The sequence below is a fragment of the Rhododendron vialii genome, chromosome 3a (assembly GCF_030253575.1).
Source record: "Rhododendron vialii isolate Sample 1 chromosome 3a, ASM3025357v1".
Classification (NCBI taxonomy): domain Eukaryota; kingdom Viridiplantae; phylum Streptophyta; class Magnoliopsida; order Ericales; family Ericaceae; genus Rhododendron; species Rhododendron vialii.
This window is the reverse complement of record NC_080559.1, coordinates 18892601-18909831: the sequence shown is the minus strand read 5'-3', so window position 1 is coordinate 18909831 and position 17231 is coordinate 18892601. Positions and strand designations below refer to the sequence as shown.

At 42.6% G+C, this 17231-nt stretch overlaps 1 protein-coding gene across 1 annotated transcript; it reads right to left on the bottom strand.

Annotated features, from left to right (window-relative positions):
• Nucleotides 1-8588: 8588 nt before the first annotated feature.
• LOC131319492 (glucan endo-1,3-beta-glucosidase-like) lies at nucleotides 8589-16294 on the bottom strand. Its single transcript, XM_058349753.1, has 3 exons — nucleotides 15221-16294; nucleotides 14144-14426; nucleotides 8589-8918 (listed from the first exon to the last, which is right to left on the bottom strand). The coding sequence occupies exons 1-3, from the start codon at nucleotides 16244-16246 to the stop codon at nucleotides 8881-8883; spliced, it is 1347 nt and encodes a 448-aa protein (XP_058205736.1). The 5' UTR covers nucleotides 16247-16294; the 3' UTR covers nucleotides 8589-8880.
• Nucleotides 16295-17231: the final 937 nt, after the last annotated feature.

Genomic DNA, 17231 nt, shown 5'->3' with positions numbered 1-17231 from the left:
TGCCAACGAATAGGGGGTCTCTCCCGTAGACCTCCTAGGCGTTGTTCGGTGAGCCCACAAAACTAACGGTAACTCATCAGGCCATTTTCCCTTTGCTTTGTCCAACCTCTTCTTTATCCCATCTAGGATAGTTTTATTGGATGCCTCTGCTTGCCCATTACTCTGAGGGTAGGCTGGGGTGGAATAAAAATTTCTTATTCCATATTGGGCACAAAAAGTCTTGAATTTCTTCTGAAATTGGGATCCATTGTCTGTAATCAATGAATAAGGAACCCCAAAACGAGTGATGATGCTTTTCCACACGAACCCTTCTATCATAGGCTCAGTGATTTTGGCCAGTGGTTCTGCCTCAATCCACTTTGTAAAATAGTCAGTTGCAACAAGCAGGAATTTTCGATTCCCAGTTGCTTTGTGCAATGGACCCACGATATCCATCCCCCATTGAGCAAAAGGCCAGGGACTTGTTAATGGCACCAGATCTTCGGCGGGTGTTCGAATCATTGGTGAGAACTTTTGACATTTCTCACAAATCTTTACATACACCTTTGCATCTTCTTGCATGTGTGGCCACCAGTAGCCTTGAGTAATTGCTCGGTGGGCAATAGATCTGCCTCCAGCATGGCTCCCACATGTTCCCTCGTGGATTTCATGAAGGAACTTCTGTACCATCTCAGGATGTACGCATAGCAAATAGGGACCCGTAAAGGATTTCCTATACAACTTACCCTCTGGGGACAGCCAAAACCTAGCAGATTTGACTCTTATCTTGTGGGCCTCCTTTTTATCAGAAGGGAGTATCTCGTCTCGTAAGAACTCCATTATTGGGTCCATCCAACTTGGTCCTTGGTTCACGTCCAAGACCAAGTCTACACTCCTCCCAATGCTCGGCTCATTGAGGTATTCTACTGCCACCCTTCTTTTAAACTCTGTTGGTACTGCTGCAGCCAACCAAGCTAAAGAGTCTGCATGAGCATTCTGTCCAGAACTTATTTGCTCAATATATACCCTCTCGAAGGTATCAAGCAAGTCTTTTGCTGCCTGCACGTAGGCTACCATCTTTTCATTCCGAGTCTCGTACTCTCCGGACAGTTGATTCACAACAAGCTGGGAATCACAATACACCCTGACCCGTTCTGCTTTAAGGGTCTTCGCACTTCTTAACCCAGCCAAGAGTGCTTCATATTCAGCCACATTATTCGATGCACTGAATCCAAGCCGAACAGAGAGTTCAATGAGAACTCCTTGAGGAGGAAAGAGGACAACTCCAATTCCAGAACCAGTATTGCACGCTGATCCATCAACGAATAACTTCCATTCTTTGGGATCCTGTTCGGCTACGGGTTGATCCTTCAAGGATGATGTCTTAGCTGCCTGTTCCTTTCTCGTAGGAGGCAAAGGAGCAACAGTGGGGGAAAACTCTGCCACAAAATCAGCCAATACCTGGCCTTTAATTGCTGTACATGGCTGATACTCGAGATCATACTGACTTAACTCTACGGACCATGTCGAGATCCGTCCCGAGAAATCTGCCTTTCGAAGCAGTGATTTTAATGGATACTCAGTATAAACCACAACCTTATGGCTTTGGAAGTAGTGTGGCAATTTCCTGGTTGCTGTCCTAATTGCCAGGACAAGTTTTTCTAAAGGCAGATATCTCGTCTCTGCATTCAACAACGTCTTGCTAACATAATAGATGGGGATTTGTTCGATCCCCAAGTCCTTCAACAAGACTGCACTTACTGCATGCTCGGAAACAGCTAAGTACAGAATTAAAGACTCACCAGGCTGTGGAGTTGACAACAGTGGGGGCTCGGCCAGGTACTTCTTCAGGTCCTGGAAAGCTTGTTCACATTCTGCTCCCCATTCAAATCCCTCCCTTTTTTTCAATAACTGAAAAAAGGGTCTGCATTTGTCGCTTGACCTGCTGATGAATCTGTTAAGTGCTGCTGCCATCCCAGTCAGCCTTTGGACTTCCTTGGTAGTTTTGGGACTCTGTAATCTTTGTAAGGCATCAATCTGATCGGGATTTGCCTCTATCCCTCTCAAAGTTACCAAATGACCCAGGAATTTTCCTGAGCCAACTCCAAACGCACACTTCGAGGCGTTGAGCTTTAATTTATACTTCCTCAGGATTTCGAACACTTCCTTTAGATCAGAAATATGCCCTCCCTTTTCTCGACTCTTTACCACCATATCATCTATGTAAACTTCCAAAGTCTTCCCGATGAGCTTCTTGAACATAATGGTTGCAAGTCTTTGGTATGTAGCCCCAGCATTCCTCAGCCCAAACGGCATGACACTGTAACAGTATAACCCTCGTGGTGTGATGAACGAAGTCTTCTCTTGATCAGGTTCGAACATAGCAATCTGATGATATCCTCGATATGCATCGAGAAAACTCATTCGCTCGTAGCCAGATGTTGCATCAACCAATTGGTCAATCCTAGGCAAAGGAAAACTGTCCTTAGGACATGCTTTGTTCAAGTCTGTGAAGTCCACGCAGACACGCCACTTTCCGTTCTTCTTCTTTACCACAACAGTGTTGGATAACCACTCTGGGTAATAGACTTCACGTATTGCCTTGGCCTCTAATAAACGATCGACCTCTTCAATCACTGCATCTACATGCTGCGCGGCAGCCCTTCGTTTTTTCTGAATGATCGGCTTGTGTTGAGGGTCAATGTTTAAATGATGACAGATCACGTCTGCATCCACCCCTGGCATTTCCTCTGGCACCCATGCAAAAACATCAATATATTCCTTTAGAAATCTTATTGACTCAGCCTTTTCGTTTGCTGATAATGATTTCCCAATCAAAAAATATCTTTCAGGATCAATCTCGTTGATCTGAATCTTCTCCAGGCACTCAACCACTTTTTCAGCCGGGCTTCTCCCAACATCCTCGATGATTGGTTGATCTGGTACTTCTAGTGTGTGAACATGGTGGACCTTCGGGGCTGTTTTGATGATGGAAATCAAGCATTGCTGTGCCACCTTCTGGTTTCCTTTAAGGACTTCAATCCCATTTGATCCTGGAAATTTCACCATCTGGTGATAAGTCGAGGAGACTGCTCTCATTTTGTGCAACCACGTCCTCCCTATAATCGCGTTATAGGAAGATGGGACATCGACTACCAAAAAGTCTGTTCTTAACACTACTGATCCAGCCCGAACAGGTAGAGTCACCCTTCCCAGGGGCCAAACTGCTCCTGCACCGAACCCAATTAGAGGTGTTGTTGATTGTTCCAAGTCCGATTGGGCCAGGCCCAGCTTCTTGAATGCATCATAGTACAACACCTCTGTACAGCTCCCCGAGTCCACTAGAATTCTTTCGATGTCGTATTCCCCAACTCGTAGGGTTACGACCAATGCATCATTGTGGGGTATTTGGACCTCCGCCAAGTCATCGTCACTGAATGCCATGCTCTCGTTGCATGCATTAGTCTCTCGCCCTCTCTTGTTTCCCAACCGCATCACGTGCTGATCATGCTTGACCTGTCTTTGCAACAGCCTCACCTCACTCCTCGTATAAGGTGCAGCCAACCCATGTATCATATGGATCACGCCTTTAGGGTGTTGCTCGTAACCCAGTTCCATGACCTTCCCTTTCTCTTTAGGGTCCTCCTGGATAAACTCCTTGAGATAGCCTCGAGAGACCAAATCATCAAGGTGCCTCTTGTATACCTCACAATCCTCGGTCATATGGCCCCAATCCTTGTGATAACTGCAGTGCTGATTCGTAGCACGTTTTGCATCTTTATCTCCACCTAGACTTGGGGGCCATTTAAAATATGGCTGATTCTTTATTCGATAAAGAATCCTGTATATTGGCTCCTTCCAAACCGTAGTGATAGAGAAGAAGGACTTGGGGTCAGGAGCTTGCTTGTCTTTGTATGGCTCTTTCTTAGCCTGTCCGTACTCCCTTCTGTCTTTGTAAGACTTGGGTTCAGGCTTATCCACCTTTTTGGCAGGTGTCTGCTGCTGTTCGGCAACCGTCCTGCCATCCTCACGGAGTATGTCATCCTCCATTCTGGCGTGTTGCTCTATCCGTTCCATCAATTTAGCCAAGGTGGCTACTGGATGTTTATTCAATGAACGGCGCAGCTCTCCCCGAACAGGAAAACCAGTTTTGAACGTAGCAATTGCATACTCTTCACTGCAACTTTCAATCTCGTTGAAAGTTTCCCAGTACTTCTTTGCATAATCCCTGATCTGCTCGTTCTCCTCCTGCTTCATGGTAGAAAGACTCTCAAAAGTCTTTGGGGCCTTTCTGCTTGTTAAAAACCGAGCAGTGAATTCCTCCGCCAACTGCCTCCATCCTCGTATGGATCGTGGGGCCAACTTATGAAACCAGGATAAAGCCACCTTGCCAAGACTGGAGGGAAACATCTTGCACAAGATGGAATCATCCCCCTCATGCATAAACATGGCCTGTTGGTAATGTTGTATGTGAGCTACGGGATCCGTATTTGTCTCGTAAAGTACGAATGCACCGTGCTTCACTCTGCTCGGCAACCTTGCTTCTTGTAGCCTCCTTGTAAAGGGGGAGGCTGCAATATTACTCAGGGCCTTGCGTGCTGCTTCTCGTGCAGTTACTGTCCCATCCTCTTGCTCCTTTGACTTATGGGCCGAGGTCTTGACCCAATCAGCATCAGGTCTCTCGTACCTGTCTCGATGATGCTTTCTCGTGTCCTCTTCCTCGGGGGTAGAACTCCGGTCTCTGCTCTTCCTTTTTCGTGAAGAAGTCCTTCTCTCCGGTGTTCGGCTTCTACTTTTTCTTCCCCTTTTTCGTGGAGAAACTTCATGACGCCCTCTAACAGGACTTCTGCTCCCGCTTCTGCTCCTTCTTCCTCGTGAAGGAGCTTTTCTGTATGGTACCACAGCATACCTATTGCCTCTAGAATTTCTTAGAGACAGGCCAGAATCCTCCGGATGATCCCTAATTCTTTCCAATTCTCTGATCTCATGCTCTCGTTTTTTAATCAGACGAGCATACTCCTCGACTTCTTGCCTCTTCCTATCAAGAACGTCGTCACTATGGTGCACACTCCTGGAGTGCGCGATCGATTCATCCCTTTGATGGGATTTACTCCTTCTCGTGGATCTCGAAGCCGTCTCTCCATCTCCTCTATTTTTGGAGTTATGATGCACGGTAAGGGGGCGGTCCTTACTCGTGTTCCTTCTGTGCCCACCCTGGGGCTTTCTCGGAGCCCCAGGTGGTGATTTGTCCCTTCCCTCATCTAACACATCTTTTGGTTCATGCGGCGTTGCTGGAGTTACTTCCACCATGGTCGTATTTCAAAAGGGAATTCTTTCGTTTCCCACAGACGGCGCCAATTGTAGGGGGATGAAAACAATTGACGCTTCGGATCAACTGGATTGCAACGGCTTATTCGTGCCTCTTCACCGGAACCCTAGCTCGACGTCTGAACCCTAATCTGCAAAATAGACAGGGGGTGAGTGCACCTTTGCCTCTCGTGGCAAAGGCCCTCCGATGCTTTTGTTAGTATCACGTACTAGAAAACTCAGCCCTAATTATCAGTAGGAAAGCAATAATAATGCAGTATTGCGTACCTCTCACCTCTAGGTTTTCCTCATATTTATAGATTTATGGATGCTTGCTGTCCAAGCATCCTTATTGCCATAGGATTCCTAACTCGTATAGGAAACCCAGGATATCAAGGAGTCTCGTTTCCTTTATCAGTTTATGGAAAAGAGTCCTTTTAGGATTCTTTTCCTTTAAGAGCCGAACATCCCATACTCGTTGGGTATCTTTCTCAGATCCTATATTCTTGGGATCTTTATCCCTATATGAGACATGACTATTCTGGAATCTTCCAGAGTATTCCCTCTGCTCCTACTCTCGATTGGAGCTCTACCTTTGTTCGGCCGTCTCATGGCCGAACAGACGGCTTGGACCAACTACCTCATATGTAACTGGTCCTTGAGCCCGTACAACCTTTCTGGACCATTGACTTCTCATGTCACTGGTCCATATTGCCGAACACTTGTTTAACATGATGACTGTCCTGTCTATTTTCAAACTATGGTCCCACGTACCATTTATTTGGATATTGATTGCATTGCTTTCAACCCGTGATCACTCGTATCACGTGCTAGGTTCTTTACATCATCTGTTCGGCTGTATCATAACCGAACAGTCTATTTATAGCCATGACTTCTCATATCACTGTTCACCGAACTGCTCGGCGATAAGTCTGGTCGTATTTACCACGTGTTCCTAAACATCACGTGTTTGGCAACTAAATGTATCTGCTCGGGAATACCTCCCTACAGTGCACACACATAGTTATTTGCATTTGTTTTTCGACACATGATACTACAAGCACTCAATCTTCTCAAGAATTGCATTGTCCCGATTGAACTACGTTGGTCTGATCCCTGCACACAGGGTACGTAGGCAGCTCCACGAGCGCGACCGCCATCATCATTTGCTTGCATTTCGATTTTCATTTGATTTTGTCTCCGTTTAAAGATCTTAGAGCAACGGATTGGGATGCCTATTCTTTAAGCGTCACTCGCACCAAGCAATGGTGTCCGAGTTACGTTAAAAAGGGATTACTGTGGACACCCCAATCCGGACCTCGGAGGGTCTTTGAACATCCCGATGATGAAATAAAGAAAACAATACCTTCAAGAGCTTCGATAAAGGACTTCCTCTGCCCAAAAGCCCAACCAAACAAGCCCAAAGGCCTAGAACTGGACTCTTAGTACTGCATGGCACATCTCTACACCGCACGGCATAATGAATTTCATTAAACCGCACAAGGTTATGAGGTCAACCAACACTGAATTTTGGATAAAGTTCTAACTGGCTCAGCTAGCTGTCGGCCACGCCCACTTGAGCCACAACTACAAGTTGGCTAAGCTGAAAAAGAACTTCTGGCCAGCCCAGAAAATACCTCCACCATTTGAATTCAAAATCCTTGGCTTTTGCCTATAAATACACCCCTCCACTCAAGAGAATGGGGCCTTGAACCCTCTTTCTCTCTCATCATGCTTTCACACTCACTTTCAAGTCTTGAGAAAGTTTGCTCTAAAAAACATTCTATGGGCTACTTCTTTTCAAAAGTCCTCCATTTTTCTCCTCACCATTAAAATGAGTCCTTTTTACTCACTTTAAGGTCCCGACATACCCATCCACCACGCACATCCACACCTCTCTTTTCTCAACCGACCGTACCAACGTCCATCCACCATCATCCGTCCTCATCCAAGCTCAAGATCAAAGGTAAAAACCAACTTTCCTTGGGTTAGGTTCAATCCTGACCCTGAGGGAACTTTTATGTAGTTAAACTCACCTCCTTTTGATAAAATATTGGCTTAAAAGCTATTTTCAAAAACAAAAACAGTCACTGTGTTGCGTACACCATACTGTGCAGCGTTTTGATGTGTCGCACAGTGTAGCGTATCCAAACGCACGGTCTTTTATCAATTCTTGTTTATTTGTTAAACTGTCTGGATCATAGCCATCCTTCATCAGGCCTGTTCATATTGCTAAAATATTGTCATCAGTAACTTCAGAATATGACCATATCTACAGGCCACGTCTTATTTCTTAAACGAAGTTATTTTGCTTATCTCGAACAGTTAAACATCTCAAAAGCTTATTTTTTGTACGTGGCTTAAGGAAAAATGGTACTATTCTGAAACGGATCAGTGGCTGGATATTCTCTGGTGTCTATAAGGAGTTACGCACGGGATATCTAGAACACCGAGCGCTGCTTTGAGTACTGATAACAGTCTAACAACAGAATAGGTAGACCGCACGGCATATCACAAGACCGTGCGCGATTTTGTGATAAGCCGTGTGATAATGGTTCTGATTTGGATAGTCTGCTGTTTAGTTACCTTCATTCCATGATATCATGCTCTTATCACCCCTATACAAATGGCACCTCGTGCACGCCAACGTGATATATTTTCCCATGTCCCTTCCCCGCTTATTTGTTTATTAAAGAGTTCCATTTTCCAAAAGATATATGAAATTTTTTCCCTTTGAAAACGTCTAGTAGAAACCGATTTTACCAGGCGAGTGGGGTGTTTTTTCAACATAACCTTCCCCATTCGTAATGTGGCTCCCGAACTCAAAGTCTTGACGTTTTTTGCTAGATCAAAAGCTTTTTCAAACGAGTTCTCGATTTCTCAGATCATCCATCTCAAAAATCCGAGTGAGGACTCCCGAGCGCGCACCAGTCGGGAAGCCCACAACTATCGAATTAGCTCCTTATCTAAGTGGATAAGTTATGGAGGACAGCTATGGCTGCATCCAATCGAACTCTTACATTAAACTTTTGTGATTTATTGATTTGTCTTGACGAGACAAATAGAAAAAGTAAATTTTTTACTCAATTATTTTTTAAAATATCCAAGAAAAAACTCAAAAATCCAAAAACAATAAATTACAAAACCAGTCATAAATAATTTTCAAAAAAAAAAAACTAAGAGGAAGGGGAAAATTTCTCTGGCATTAAATTGTACAATATTTTTCAAAAAACTATAGACTGACCTAATCATTTTCATGGAGTGTGGAGGATCCATATATTATATACCCTGTTTATGATTCTAATCCCATAGAGATTTAGTGGCCTAATTAATTGGAAGACTCGTCTTTGATCCTGAACCGAACAGCATATGGAAATTTAAAATGGTTAGCATTAACCTTAATTTACAACGATCATGGATAGTGGGAAGTACATTAATTTGTTAATGGACCTTAATTTCAAGGACTTCCAGGTTCAAAAAGCCAACAAAAAAAAAAAAACCTTTTCAACAAATGGAGTAAATTAGTAAATTAATCCCCACTCCGATGAAGTATTTCGTACGTTTTTTTCCTACTGCCAGCATACATACATCTGCTCAACTTCCGGCGGTTGGATATTTACACGCACCATAACCTGCACTCAAACATCACAAACAAAAACTATTAATAAATCTGACATGTATCTTAAAGTTCCTATAATAAAAAAATGAGTAATAAAATGGGGGGAGGGAAAAAGGCATACCTAAAGGCTCTATTTTAAACTTGGGGAAAGAAAGTGAAAATAAAAAATAAAAAAAATTTGAGGAAAAATTAATAAGAAATCGGAGAGAAAATTAAATAGTCTTACTTTAGAAATCACTAGGATCTTAATAGCGTGCTACGCACGTTTGGTCATGTTCGTTGGTCTAAATTCAATTGGGATAAATAAAATATTCATCATAATCCAACCATCCAACTATTACAATGACTCCTCCTAAGCATATTTAGATGCATCAATGGAGTACATGTTGAAGCATCAATCTTAAAATTAAGGGACAAAGTTCTGCATGGAGATAAGACCAAGATAGTATTATTTTCTCTGCAGAGATGCAAAATTCAACGGAACAAAAAAATAAACGAAACACAAGCTTTTTTATTTATTTATGAAAATGGAAGAAATCACATGCATTAGGGAGACCTTGCTATGCACAATCCATGAACAGCAGCCAGTGTAGAAGAAAATGCTTAGATAAAATAGAACAGTAAGAAATTCTATTGAAAATGTACATTGCTGTAACCTCCAAAAAATATGTCTCTGTCTGTTTAAAATGCCAAATAAGCCGCCATCTGTAAACTTAAAGAAGACCAAAACGAAAGACAAATCGAATTAATGATGCATATTGAATTGATACGAAAGACGCATAAGGACTAAGTTACCATTTACCTCTGAAAAAGTAAGGAAATCTAGACATCATTGCATTTCTGCCTGGAAACCTAAATACTTAACATTTAGTCAAACTTTATTTCGTACTTTGTCCTAGGTGGCCTCAGAATGGAAGTTCAAGAACACTTACCAGATGCGAGGTACATATTTATCAAGCCTTCAGAACATGTTGGCCACTAATAACGAGCTCGGTCTAGGTTTTCATTATGAATAATTACATCGAAGATTGATTTTGGTTCATAAGCAAATAGTACTTTGTATCCAGGATGAAGGTGGTGATCTCCCTAAAACTTTTCCCGTCCATCACAGAAGTGGCTATCCACGACAAACACTGGCCAAAGTTTGGGTGCATCTCTAAGCAGAACCCAGGGTTCAAATGCTTTTACCATAGCCTTCAAAGAATTGTTCATATGCAGGAGGCATAGACTACGCAACAAGCATTAAGTTAGTTTTACTAGAGAACTCCAAACAGGTGCACCATGATTGTGTCATTGGTTTAAAACATTTCAGCAAAAGAAATAGCAGAACAAAGAGATATAAACATCTGTCGAATCTTTTAACCCCAACGGAAAAGCCAAAAATAAATATAGGAAAAAAGGACTTTCAAAAAACCGAAACCTTAGAATTTTTTCCTTGATATTAAAAATTTAAATCGACATGGAATCTAATGTTTCCCTAACCATCAAATCGATAAGAATATATATATAAGGCCACCCAAAGCGCTCTTTCACATTGACAGAAGCTCTTAAAAGGGGTTTTCAAACAACCGCACCTCTGATAATTTTCCAAATAAGATTCCACAAATTACATACACAAGTGATTAAAAGTAATCTGTTAAATTAATATGGAATCAATTTATATACCTCTATCTTTCTTTCTCTCTCTCTCCCTCTCAAGGTAAATTAACTACATAACCACAATCGATACCAGAATAACATTAATACACAAATTAAGAAATTAAGATGACAGAAATAAAAACTTTATATACGAACCCATCCCAAACAAAACAATATGCATGCATCAATCAATGGGTCATAAAACAACCCTTATATATGATTTCGTAACGATAAAGAGAAAAAGAAAAGGTTACCCCAAGAAATTTTAAAAAGAGACCTCTGTGCAATCGTTCAAAACAAGGAACTAGTACTCTCTCTACTTCTCTTTATCGAAAGCGAATCGACAATTTCATCACGGATCTCTCACCTCTCAGTTAGGGTTTCAAAATGGCTGTTTCTCTCTCTAAGTTGGGCAAATGGAAGAAGATATACAGAACCACAATCGATACCAAAACAACATGAATGCACCAATTAATAAATTTAAAATGCAGAAATCGAAGTTTATATACGAACCCATCTTAAATTAAACAATATGGGTGCATCAATCAATGGGTCCTAAAACAATATGGGTGCATCAATCGAAGTTTATATATGAAGTTTATATACCAAATCGAAGTTGATCTCGCACCTCTCGCTTAGGGTTTTGAAATAGCGTTCTTCTGTCTCTCAATTTCGCAGAGGGAAGGAAGAGGGGAAAAGGGGGGTTAAGGTTTTTGGGGCGCACCTCTCATAAAATCATCTCCAGGAGACTCAATAAAAACCAAATCGGAACCCACCCAACAAAACCCAATCGAAAATCAAGCCAAACCACCCAAACGACAATCAGAAAACTCAATCGGAAACCCAAACAGGTAGAGCTGTTCTGTTCTGAGATCGAAACACCCAAAAGATGACGCCGACACCAAATCGAAAAACCTAAATGATTTTGCTGCCGCTGCCGCCGTCGAGTTGTTCGTTTCCACCACCGTCGCGTTCGATTTTGCAGTCGTCGCCGTCGTTGACGATGAGAAGCCGTTGACGATGACAACCCAAACAAGGCAGAGCTGTAGCGGAGAGAGAGAGTTCTTCTGAAAGAGGGGAAAAAGCGGGTAGAGAGAGAGAGGAGAGAGAAAAGTGAGATGGGGTCTCCTGTACGCCTGTTGCTATCAGGGAATGTAAAGACGAAAACAACCTTGGTCTTTTTTGGAATACCACCCAGAAAAGGACAAAAACAAACCATTTTTTTGGGACACAGATGGAATATTGGCAAAGTCCAAAAACCTCTTAAAGTAATTTGAAAATGGCGTGAACAGATCCAAACAGTAGCACATTTTTCATTGTAAAGACGATTATGCCCCCACGTTTTAGGCATGAGGCTCCAAGATGGAAGGGCTCAATTGGAAAATCAGGGGAAAAATGGCCCGCCAGGAAATTGAAATCTTCGCTCTATTACTCCGGAGGTTATGTAGTGAAAGAGAATTTTATTTTTAAATATTGATTTTCTTTTCTCTCTCTAGTCTCTCTCTCTACCTTATCCAGAGATCCAAAAATCCCCTTGTCTGGTTTTGGCCGGGGGAGGGGGCTGCCGCCTCTTCCTTCCCCTCCTCCCCCCCCCCCGGCTCTTTCCCCCGTCTCTCTCCTCTCCTTTTCCTCCTCTCTCCTCTCCTCTCTGTTTTCCTGATTCGGTCCCTCTCTGTTTGGGTTGGGTCTCGAGTGAGCTCCGGTTGTTGAGTCCCTGGCCGGAGGCTTGTGGTCTCTTTCTTCTCCGGCGCCTCCTCGGCCCCCTGTTCTGGTAGTAGTGGCCGGCAGGAGGCGGTGGTGGGGTGGCAGTGGTGGGTGGTTGGCGTGGTGGTTTTTGGGGGTTTTTCTTTTTCTTTTCCGTCTTTTTCTGCCAGATTTTTCTGGTTTTCTCCGGCTGGTTTCCCCAGTCCGGATTGGTACCGGTCGGGTTTTTCCTGATCCGGTGGGTGGTGTTGGTGGGTAATAAGGTTTTTGTGCTGTTTGCTGCTGTTTCTCGTTTTGCTGGTGTGGTGCTATGTGGTGGCTGGACGGAATCGGGGTTCGGTGCTTGTTCCGGTTGCTTGGTGGTGCTGCGGTAGTTGAAGCGGAAGTTGGTGGTGACTCAATAAGGCTCCGGGGCGTGGCCCTAGGCCATGATTTGTCGTCAGCAAAGGGAGTAATCGGCAAGGGAGGTTTTCTCGGCCATCGGCGCCGTGTTGCCGGTGATCGGAGATCCTGCCCGGGATTCGTACTTCGATCTCCGTGTCCAGAGCCTGTCGTGCCAGTGTAGGCTTGCCGGAGATGTCTCTCCACCCCTTCTGTTCGAGATCCAGTAGGATCCGGGTGGTTCCTCTCGGCAGGAGGAGGCCAGCGTGCTTGTGGATTCCATCCATGGTGGTCGTTTTGTCTTTCTTGTTTGTTTATTACTCCTGTTTCCATCGGATTGTATAGTTTATCTCTGATAGGGCTTTTTTTTTTTCTGGCCGGGGCGGCTAGTGTTTAGATGGCTGGCCCCTCGTGTCCCGACCCTCTGTGGCGGTGAGTCGTGCACAGGTCTAGACACTAGTTTTCGCAGTTTTTATAGCTGCCCCTGGGTCACCTGCGCTTAGTTTTTTTTCTTTCGGTGATGGTCTGATGTAGATTCCCTATCTCTGTTCTAGGATGGATTCGCTGCTTTCAGCCTATTTTGGCTGTTAATGATATGGGCTTTGTTTAAAAAAAAAAGAGAAATTTTTAAAACTTTTCCTTCCTTTTCATTTCTTTCTACAAGTTTCAACTACACCCTAAGTTGGGCCTTACTAATTAAGTTCAAACAAGATATAATTCAATTCATTCAGCTTATGATGTACTTTTAAAATTTCAAATTACTTAAAGATTGACTTGTATTAGGCTTGATTAGTTACATATATGAGCTGGAGGGTCGTGTGGAGAGCCCTGTGCTAGCTATGCGCCTAGGTGGTGCTGTAGTGACGGTATGTCCTTACGGACAGTAGCTATGGCTCGAACTGGACATTCCACAGCGGGTCGGGAGCCCCTACGGTCACGCCCAAGGGGGATTGTTACGCCGGTCGCCCCCTCCTACCCTTTTTAATCATAAAAAAATTAAAATTCATTTGAGATCGATCCGTCATAGAAAAAAACTAATAAGTTTGCATTGTTTAATCTGGTTAAGTTTTCAAAAGCACTAGGCTTGTCTACAATCCACGTTGGGACTGCAGAGTTGCAATTGGAGTGTCCACAACCATCGGATGGTGTTTTTAATGGTCGAGATTTTAAAAAAAAAAAACTTTTCCTCTTCCTCGGAAAAGTTTTTTAAAGTTTGGACCATGGAGTGTTCACGACCGTCGGATGGTGTTTTTAATGGTCGAGATTTAAAAAAAAAACTTTTCCTCTTTTCCGGAAAATTTTTTTATAAGTTTGGACCATCGAATTCAAAGATAAACAATTGTGATTGAACTGCGGAGACTCTCTACAATTAAATAACAAAGAATAGAATCCGCCACCTTTTCAAAAGTAAACTTACGACAACAATCTGTCGGACTCGTTTATCACCCTAATTTTATAACCAAGTATTAAACGGGGGAAAAGGAAAGTGGAGGATTCAATGAGAATACAACTTACTTGGGTCGGAGAAGGTGACAACGCCCGTGCCGGAGAAGTCACAGTTGTAACTCTGGTAGCCCTTAGCCTGGTAGTAAAAGTTCATGAGGTAGGCCGCGTGGGACCTGACTGTGTTCGGGTCGAAGCACGGCCCGCCTTCCCGAATGGGCCCGCAGTTAATTCCGTTGTTGCACACGTAGTCAATGTTGGACTGCAACGCCGCGTCGCTGGCCTCTGCTTTTGGCACGCACCACTGTTTTCCGGTCACCGGCACCGGCGCAGGCTTCACAACACCACCACCTGACTGTATGCAGTGATAAGTAATTATGACCAAAAGTTTTTAAAATATATTCAAAACAGACTATTTTCTGTATTATTTTTGTCATTTCTAAATTAAAATTAAAATTGTTTAGTACTAGTATTTTTTTACTTTTTAAATTTTCTCGTCAAGATGAATTATTAATCCACAAAAATTTGATACAAAATTAACAAAAGAGAAAAATATGAATTAAGTATTGAAAGAAATAGCCTAATAAAATAAAATTATGTCCAGCTTAGGGGCTCTTGTTGATCGATTTTGCAGATGATTGATGTTAAGTGATGCCGAGCAATAGATAAAAATGTGTCTAATATTTACCCTTTTGATATGATATGTTTTGGATATCATCTGATTTTTAATTGATGTTTTTGCAAAAATGTGGGATCTATTTGACTAATATGTACATTATTGGTTATTATAGATCTCAAATACGATACCTAAACATAGTTACAATAATTTTGTGTTGAAAATATTCAAAAATAAAAATAAAAATTGAACGGCATTCACAATCAAGGGCACATATAATGTAGGCCTAGTGGGAGCACGTTCCCCCACTAAATTCCCTTTATTTTTTGTTTCTAATTCCGTATTTTTTCTTACAAGTTTTTTATAAGTAATTCTCCTTTTAATCTTGTATATCATCTCGTTCTCAACCGTTTTTCTTTCATGAGTATCAGTTAAAAGTTGGTAGTACTAAAATTCGTTATGTTTATGTTGGAAAAACATAAACCGGCCACGCAACTCAATGGTAGCCTAGCTCAACTCAATGCTATGTTTACCTGTCCACGCATAATGCCAATGTCATAAACCGGCGAGAAATCCGGCCTAAACAACCCGAAATTCCTCTCTGCATTCGAACCGGGTTTGAGATTCTCATTAAAAAGGGCAAAAATAAACGTCTCGAACCTATGACCCGGCATCAGGGGCGTCCCGACACCCGACCCGGCCTTCTTCAAAATATTTAAGTTATGCCACCGTGCATTATCCACGGTGGTCTGGGTCATGCCCGGATCACCCGCCGATGGCCACCCCACCTCTCCAACCGCAATCTCCACGTCCAAAAAACCCAATTTCCGCATGGACGTAAACACCGCGTCCAACAACAAGTCGTACATGTTGGTGTACACTTTCCCACCTGGCCCGTCATGAATGCCATGGTTCCGGTGGAACAGGGTAAATCGGTCATTCTGGGGGGTCCAAGAGAAATACGGGTACGGGTTTACCATGAAGGGGGATTTGGATTGCCGATGGAAAAGTAGCATTGGGGCCAAGATGTTCTTGTCCCATCCGGTTCGAAACTTGGCCGAACTAGGCGGGTTGGATCTCTCTAAAATGATGAGGGAATGTGGGGTGGTGACCTTTATTTCCCCGACCCCAGCGCGTTTGAGCGCGTTGTGAATGGCTCTCATTGCGGGAACTAGGTTAGTGATCATGTTTTGGTCGCCCCAATGGAGGACTTCGTTTCCCACTAAAATATGATTGATTTTTGTCTGCGGGTAGAAGGGTTTGATATTGGATGCGACCCAACGGCGAGCGGTCCTGCGGTTGGCGAGAGCGGCTATATCACCGTTGGGGACGGTGACAGAGAGTAAGATTCCGGTGTTGGCGAATCCTCGGATGATGTCCGGGTTCATGTCAAAGATCTTGACCCGGTCGATGATGGTTTTGTCTTTTATGAACTGGGCTACTTGGGCCGGAGGAGGGAGGTTATTGGCAATGGTTCCATAGTTGACTCCAATGGAAGTCACCGCGGTGAATTGTTGAAGGAGGAGGAGGAAAATGAGGTATGGAGATAGCATCTCCATTGTGTTTGGGGTGGTTTGAGGAAGCCTAAGAGAACAATTCCAAGGAAAATATATACTCCTATGTAACAACATCATGTGGCTAAATTTAGCACATGCCCAATGGATGGACAAGGGGAAGTGAGAGAGAGATTAGCTTGGTTTTGGATGTAAATTTGCTAAAGTTGGCGCGGAGGGGTTAAAATTTCAGCATATTGTCAAACGGTTAAAGGAACATGTAGTACGTGGTTGAAAACCAACCATATTTAACGGTCAGAGGAACAAGTTACTGGCTTCGTTGAATGCAACCAAAACATTGAACAGCAAGATAGGTTAATCTCTAGAAAGAGAGATGAAGGGTTGTTAGGTTTGGATCAAAATGGAATCACCGAATCCGGACCGGAGGATTAGACTTGTGCTGATGTGATAGAGCGCGCCTGAAAAAAAAAAGACCAATATAGTTTAATCATTTGGCCAATTGTTAGGGTGTGTTTGGTAACCTTTTCAATTTTCAATTTTTTATTTTTAAGAAACTAGAAGTAGAAATAGGTTTTTGTTTTCATAAAAACAAAAACAAGAAACATGTTTGGTAATATTTGTGTTTTCCAAAAAAAAAAAAGGGAAAAACACCTGTTTGTAGTTTCCACAGTTTACAAAAATTCTAAAAAAATTTATGAAAAAAAAGAGAGTATAAACTCGTTACCAAACAAATTTTCTTCATTAGTTTTCAAAAAAATAAAAACAAAAACCAAAAACTGAAAATAAAAAGGTTAGCATACGTTCCCTTATCCTTCCTTCCATTCATATATGTTGTAGGCGACTTTTTTTAAAGACTTGTATCATTTGATGATTACCATGAGAATCGCTTTAAACATGTGAAACGTATGTCTAAACCAATGACTGAAGTTTTGTGAGTATACAAAGATTTCATTCTAAAGGGATTTTATCTGAAACTATTACTTGTCCAAGGTCCAATACTGTAATAGTTTCAATAATTTTCCCCCCACTT

What these genes read in the sequence shown, in the direction of transcription:
- LOC131319492 (XM_058349753.1), bottom strand. Translation starts at nt 16,246, where the DNA reads ATGGAGATGCTATCTCCATACCTCATTTTCCTCCTCCTCCTTCAACAA. An exon ending in TTGGCATTATGCGTGGACAG is followed by an intron (nt 14,427 to 15,220) that starts GTAAACATAGCA and finishes CACTGCATACAG; the next exon opens with TCAGGTGGTGGTGTTGTGAA. An exon ending in TGTCACCTTCTCCGACCCAA is followed by an intron (nt 8,919 to 14,143) that starts GTAAGTTGTATT and finishes GTTTGAGTGCAG; the next exon opens with GTTATGGTGCGTGTAAATAT.